The 7,681-nt window shown below is 40.5% G+C and overlaps 1 protein-coding gene across 2 annotated transcripts in view; it reads right to left on the bottom strand.

Annotated features, from left to right (window-relative positions):
- Positions 1-3,771, bottom strand: part of CUL3 (cullin 3) — a 65,225-nt gene extending 61,454 nt beyond the window's left edge. The window contains exon 1 of one of the 2 annotated variants that reach the window (XM_006020746.3): positions 3,574-3,771. In XM_006020746.3, the coding sequence (XP_006020808.1) occupies positions 3,574-3,771 (198 nt within the window). The remainder of the gene's footprint in view (positions 1-3,573) is intronic. The other variant, XM_025200414.1, reaches the window with a different exon arrangement.
- Positions 3,772-7,681: the final 3,910 nt, after the last annotated feature.

The following is a 7,681-nucleotide window of genomic DNA, read 5'->3' as shown; positions in this document are numbered from 1 at the left end:
GCGAGCTCCCCCCGCCCCCCACAGTCACCATCCCTCGCTGCCGCTGCAGAGCCGGCCACGGAGCTGTGCAACCAGCTGCATGCAAGCCTCCCCCTCCCCTGGGCAGCTGGCTGGGCAGCATTTGTGCTGCCCACACGTGGTGGGCACCAGCACACCATCCCACACATCACTTTCCCGCAAAGGCCCTCACAGAGGGGAATCCCTGCCCTCACCCCCTGGCCCTGCTTCTGGCTGCGGTGTGCCGCCTGGGGCCGGCAGCACCCTCTGCTCCCTCAGCCCCCAGCCACCTTCCCCAGCCCTGCCCTACAGCCCCCAAGCCCCACTTACCTCTAGGATCCAGGGGCGAAGGGCATGGCTTGGTGGTGGGAGGGCAAAGCCGCCCCCACCCCCCCGGCCAGCACACAATCACCACCACCCCACACTGCCATGGAGTTGTGCAGCTGGTCATGGGGCATAAGCAGCGGTGCAGTGGCAGCCGTTGCATGCAAGGCCCCCTTTTCTATGACCCAGCCGGGCAGCACGTATGTGGCCTGCACACAGTGGTTGCCACCGCACTGCTGCTGCCGCGCCCTGCACCACTTGCCCACCAAGCTGTGCAGGCAGCTGTGGGATCATAGCACAGGGTACAGTGGCAGGGTTGCGGTGGCAGCCTCCGCGTGCGAACCCCGTCAGGCCAGCTGGCATGCGTGTGGCCTGCAGTGGCACCCTTGCTCTCACCCCCAGGTCCTGGCTCCTGGGAGTGGGCACAGGGCACACCCCCCCGCTTCTTGGTCTACCCCCTAGCACCTTCCCTTTCCCCTGCCCTGCCCTGCCCCACCCCACCCCTTCCTCCCACACACACTTACCTGCTGGGGTGCGTGTCAGTCTCTGTGTATGCCTGTGTCTGCATGTCTGTGGGGCTGTTGTGAGGGGCATCAGGAGGGCTGTTGAGACTGTGGTGGGGAGTGCGGAGCACCAGCAGCGCTGGGGGGGAGGGGAGGGGGGAAGCTGTGGGGGACCTTTAATTTTTATCATGGATTTTGGATTTTTAATCAGAGAATATGCAATTTTTAAATCAGAGAAAACCAGGATCCCTGATGATCACAAAAACACTCTTGACTAGTATGCCAATTTTTGAAAACTGTATATAAATTTTTTTCCTTAAGTGTCTGGTCTTTTCTAATGTAAATGCTGGCTGAGCATAAATTACAGCTATCAGTTAAATAAGGATTACAGAAAAGGAGTTCCTAAGTATGCCACAGCAGAAATACACTTCCATATTCCAAATCTGAATACCACTAACTATAAAGAAATGTTTTCACATAAATGGGTAACAGCTGCCTAAGTTATGCAGTCTATGATCCTTAAACAACCCTGAACTGGGCTCTTATGTTACAATATACAATGCAAGCAGCATGACTGGTACACTGAATCAATGAGACCGTAACCTGTAAAATGCAAGGACATATACTGGGAGTAGACAGAAAAATACAATTCTGTTTCACAGAGAAACTCCGTATTTCACAAACAGGTGTCAGTTCTACCAGACAAAAAAAATCAGGCCATGAACAATCAGCAAATTTCAGTGGGAAATGTTTTGTTTAGATTTTTACAATCAGCTCTAACATCTAGAATTTTCTCTTTGAATATAGATTTATGAAGACTTTTGGTTAGAATAATTTCACCAACTGTGAAATTTAAAATAGATCCTTAACATTAAGTAAGTCCTGAAAGAAAAAAAACTGTAGCTTTGGAAAGAGCCAAAAATGTACATTTCTTCTAAGCATTTTACATAATAAAAAGCTTAGTTTTTGGGGAGTTGGGGGTGGTGATCTGTATTAGGATTCAAATCCTAATCTAAATGGGTAAAAGTCGACTGCAACAATATAATCACCCAGTGTTGACTGTAAGCAAAACTAAGCAACAGATAGACAAAATTCACAGGAAACTAAACATCTGAGGCATAAGCCATGTTTTACACAAGTAGCATAGGCAAAGAATGTACATACTGTGAAAATAAAATAAATGATGATGCAGCACCAATCAGTAACCATTATGGGATTGTAGAATCCTTCAGTCTCTTTGTACTTAACCTGCATTACATTTAGATATGAGGCCTTACCTGGGAGTACTGGATCCAGTTTTGGGCCCCACAGTTCAAGGACATGGACGGTTTGGAAAGAGTTCAGTGCAGGGCAACAAAAATGATCAGAGGCCTGGGAAATGAAACTTATGAGGAAAGATTGAAAGCACGAGGGTTATTTAGCCTGGAGAAAAAAAATGACTATGGGGACATTAGATAACAGTCTTCAAACACCTGAAGGGTGATTATAGAGAGGATGGAGACAGGTTTTTTTTCTGTGGCTGTAGGGAAAAGAACTAAGAGCAATGGCCTTAACCTACAGCAGGGACAATTTAGGCTGAAGGTTAGGAAGAACTTTCTGACTGTAAATTTGGTCAGGTATTGGAACAGGCTACCTAAAGAAGCTGTACAAATCTCCATGCTCAAAAACTTTCAAAAGCACGTTAAACGGACACTTGGCTGGCATGATCCTGCCTTGGGCAGGGGGCTAGACGAGATAACCTCGTGAGGTCCCCTCCAGCCCCGCTTTCCTATAATCCTATGACAAAACACATCTAAAGACTTTTTAAACTAAAACTGTCTGAAGCTAGACTAGCTACAATTCTGTAAGAGGCCTGGAGATAAGAAGTTACAGAAAAGCAGCTGCTCTCTGGACTGCAATAAGTTAGAAGACAGGCAGGTTTGGATTCTGCTACAAGAAAAAAGTACTGGATATCCTACCTAGATTTCTGGTCATGGTTCCAATAGGAAATCTTCAGAGCTGCTTTTACTTAGCAAAAGTAAATTTAGACTAGGTTCACTAACACACAATAGTTAAAACAGACCCAAACTTGGGTCACTTTTCTTATCCAGACAGGACCCAAAGGGGTCCATATCTCGCACATCAAAGCAAAGGTTGGAAGGATCTCTCTCTCATCTTCAGAATGAGGGAGATTGTTTATTTATGTTCCTGACTGACTTAAATGTATGTTTTGAAAAGGCTGAAAATGTTAAGAATGCAGACCTTTTAGGAGGGAGGGAGGGAGAGGGAGAGAGAGGTTTGTGCGCATTGCCTGATGACTAAATAATGTAATCCCAGCACAGCTCCATTTCATTAGCTCATGAACAACAGCCCACAACAAATAGGTTCTTATCCAGGGACCTAGTGTGTTTGCAGACTGAAAAGTGAGGTTATTACTTATTAGTATGCGAACCAGAGAAATGACCTGAGATAACCCTATCAAAAAGCCAGAAAATTTGACAACTATTCAACATTTGTGCAAAAACACATTCATACACATTCAAAATTTGTGTGTCATTTTTCATTAACAGTTTTCAACAAAAGTAATTTTTTTCAATATGAAATCCATTTATGCTTGGCATTAGTCTGAGACTGCTATGTTATAGTAACTGGGTTTTACTTCAGCCCATGTATCAAATTTGGATTTTTGTCAGATAAACCACAACTGTATAGAGATCAGCTTGCATATCAGAAAGAGAGAATGTTTTTAATACAGAATATTATTAAGTACCTTGTTTATGAGATGCTCAGTGACTACTTCTCTTAGTCCAGTGTAAAGTTTTTCTCCGTGTTTATGTAACACCATAGTATATGCATTCCTATACAGTTCCTCAAAACTGAGACCACTGTTGTTCTTACGCTGGATCTCTTGGATGGCATTTTTCAGGAGATCCCAAATGCTGTTTACATATTTTTCATCCATGGTCATCTGTCATATTAAAAAAAGAAACAAAAAGAAAGGAATTATTGTCCAGTATTGGGAATTTTTACAGCTAGAAAAGTATCTGGAACCCATTATAATTTGCAGCACTTCCAGATGCAATTCTGCTGGCCACATTTCCAAACTTAAGAGATTTATCAAAATAACAGTTTTGTCACAATTGGCAGGGATTAAGTGTTCATTACTCAGTCATGCTTCCAACAGCATCATTTATAAAATTCCATCACTTTTCCTTTTATATCTAAAACTTTCACAGGGCTTGTTTCCCTCCTCCCCCCCCCCCAATTGCCTTAAATACAAGCACTGTTCTCCGGTTAATCTTCTTCCATTCCAATATTACATAAAGCAACTTTCACACACATCATTTAATCTTACTTTATCTTGCATAATAGAAATCTCATGTAAGAGAAATAAGGAGCAGTGATCTTTTTTTCAGCTGTCCATATACCAAGTGAATCATTTGTTCTTAATTTACCCTAGTATGCCAAGGACCAAAATACTCTGTGCTCAAGAAATGTATATGCAAGCATCACTAAACATTTTTGTGAGAATCTGAGCCCAAATAACCCTATAGAATATATTCCCAATGCAGAAAGGGAGAAACAAGTTAAATTGTCTGAAGAGCCACAAGGGCCATTGATATACATAGGGGAAAAAAAACAAACTAAAAAATGGCGCTTTATCTGAAGAGGAACCACACCAGTTTGACCCGGCTCCTCAACATCTGTATAGATCATCCACTTTAGTGGGGCTTTTTAGCGCTTTAATCTAATAGCTGATTCAATCTAAAAAGCCCTGCTAAAGCACGTGATCTATACAGATGCTGGGTGAGCCAGGTCAAGCTGACACAGTTCCTCTTCTGGGCATCCACTGCACTTGTTGCGGGGGTGCACTGAGCTGAAAATAAAGTGCCCGTTTCCACCACCCCCCTCCACCCCCCGTCAGCAGCCAAGGTGATTTAGCCAGAGAGCTGGTATCGGTTTCTTGTTCAGATCACAATGAGTAATAAATAGTCTCACTCTAGTGGCACAACGCTTGTTTAAGTCATTTACTAATAAAGGTGAAAGGTAGCAAAATCTTGTCATTTAAAGAAAGAAGGCTAGGTTCAAAGGGAAAGTGACTTTTTTTTGTTTTACTATGTTAATTGTCTAGGGGCTGGATAAGATAAATTTAACTGCAATTTTGTTTTCTTAGAAACAGTGCTCTAACTATACATAATTTTGAAGTATTTCATTTTTCTTGAACAAAGCAACCTAATGTATTAAAAGATTAAGCCAGAAGATTGTTTAAGTATCACAATATGAAATCTACCATAACTGTTACAAGCATTTACCACACATTCAAGTTTAATTAATCCACTGCCTAAAATGCAACTATAACTGAATCACTTAAAAAGAGGAAATATGTGAAGTTAAACTCTTGTTAGCAAAAGCCAAACAACAGTACTGAGTTTAACCAGCATTTCATATTTTTAGGAAGATGGAGAGAAGAAAACCACTGTTTCCAAATGAACTTGTGGGAAGGAGGCCTCTGATCAACAAAATACTTTTAAAATAGCCTCAAATCTTAAAGAGGAGAATTATTCAGTCTCAGATGGTGGCAGTAAGGCAAAGATAAGTATCACATGACCAGTTCTACCTCCTCCTGCCACCACAGAAAATAGAGGTCTTCAACCACTTATAACAAAAAATAAAATAATGATATAAATATTAAACAAATAATCTTTTAATTAATTTTTAGCTATTAAAAAGTTTCAGAATATCAAAGTTTTTAAGTGTTTGAAACAGCAAAGTGGTTTGAGACCTCTCTCAGCTCTTAGCTAAAGCGGTGCCAGTGCTATGTCTAAACAAAAATCATTCCCTGCCACCACCCTTTTTGTTGAGTGTTCAAGAACAAAAAAACCCCAAAAAACCCCAAATAGGTTTGCATCAAAAAGTTCTTCTTCCAATCAATTATACTTCCACTCTCTTACCACCCAAGTGACTAATTAATTTGAACCTTCAAGAACAGAGACTAGACTGGTTCCTTGCAATTAAAAAAAAAAAAGATGTACATTCATCAAGAAATATACACATTCTATATACATCATAGAGAAGAGAAAAAACTGCTTATACCATTTTTCTTTTGATGATCACCTTTCCAGGCAGAGCAATTAGGCTTTTGAGAGCTATAAAAGGGAGACAGTAGAGAAAGGACATACCAAAGATTTTTTGGGGGTGCTAACCAGGTTTTCCAAGAGGTCAGGTTTTTTGTTCGTTTTTTTTTTAAATGAAGATTTGCATTTGCTATACAGCACACCTTAGGAAAATGGAAATGTCTCCTAAAGTGTTCCTCAATAAACAATTTTATGAGCACTGAAAGTAAAACTGCCTGCTTAAAACTGTACGGTGCAATCCACATGAAGAATTTCTAGCTGTTCCCTTATAAAAAAAAATAAAAGTTTTATTTTCCTTTTAAATAGGTTTAGCACTCAGGAAAAATTATTTCTTTATTAGAGGTACGTCGAGTCCTCAGTCCAATATCAGATCAGTACCAATATAAAGAAAATTGGCTGTACTGGAAATCGGCCTCAAGTGGCTGATAATTTGGTCAATAAATGCCCGTGCATGCGCGCAGCCGCAGCGTGCGGGAGGGAGAGGGCAGGGGCAAGCACTGCCCACCCAGGGCGGGGTGCGCGCAGCAAGGATCTGCAGCTTGTCAGTGGGAGCTGGACTAGGGGTTAGGGACTACGGACACCCCAGATTTCACAATTTGACATTTATGTGGTAAGACTATTCCTGCAAACAGTAAAATTCAAAAACGAAAAGATTTGATTACAAAATGTCTTTTTGTTACTTTTTTATGAATAACTATTCATATAGTAATTAGGTTCCCCTTAACTTAATTTTAATAAAAGCCTTACTTATGTTGCCTCTATTTGTTTTGCCTCATCCTTTGCAAAGAATATTCAATATTTTATTATAAAACTCTTTTCATAAAACTGAAAATAAATTTAAACATTTTAAATTGAAACACTAAACCTACAAAGTGATTTTGCAATGACAATATTTAAAGCATTTACTTTGATTATATTTATGTGTCTGTTCATCAAATGCAGCTATTTAAATAAAACCAATTCTACATTTTCTATGTCCCTTTGAGTATTATGATTTGATTAATATTTCCTCCTTTATATGGAGTTTTGCAACTAGAGTACAGACAGTAACCATTTAAAAATATCATACTGTTCCTCAGAGAGAAAGAAGAGTATGAAAAGAAATTCTTAAATTAAAAGTTTGAGGAAGCAGGATAAAATTTTTTTTTAATATTTTTACTGTATATTGTAACCATGGAATTTGAAACCATGGAAAGGGCTTTCTAACAAAAGATGTGGAAGCTTTTAAATAGTAAGCAAGAAGAATTCAAGTAGCTGAAAATAACTGAAACCATGTTTACCGAGGGACACTCAGGAAAAAGTTAAAGGTGTGCATTTAAATGCATTTTAAACAAGAATGAAAAGGAGAACAAATGTTACTTCTGGCCTGCACATAAAGGTTCAATACATTTAAAGCTGCTGACAGACGTGAAAAAACAAAGCAGCGCTTCACTGGAAGAGGCATCATGTTAGTTCAGCCCGACTCCATGGTGTCTGTATAGATCAAGCACTTCTGCAAGGCTTTTAGATGCTTTTATCTAATAGTTGGTCCAATCAGCTATTAGATAAAGCACTAAGAAAGCCCCACTGATGTGCCTGATCTATGTAGACATTGTGCAAACCGAGTCAAACTACTGCGATGCCAAGTCAAACTTACTGTGGGGGTGCATCAAGTTTAAAGTAAAGCGCTGTTTTTTGGAGGGGGGGGGTGGGGTTTACGCTTGTAACCTAAATGTCACACCTTTGGTTAAGGCAACTTAACTT

This window comes from Alligator sinensis, unplaced genomic scaffold (assembly GCF_000455745.1).
Source record: "Alligator sinensis unplaced genomic scaffold, ASM45574v1 scaffold596_1, whole genome shotgun sequence".
NCBI classification, from domain to species: domain Eukaryota; kingdom Metazoa; phylum Chordata; order Crocodylia; family Alligatoridae; genus Alligator; species Alligator sinensis.
Note: the sequence above shows the minus strand (reverse complement) of the source record. Positions and strands in the feature narration are given on the sequence as shown.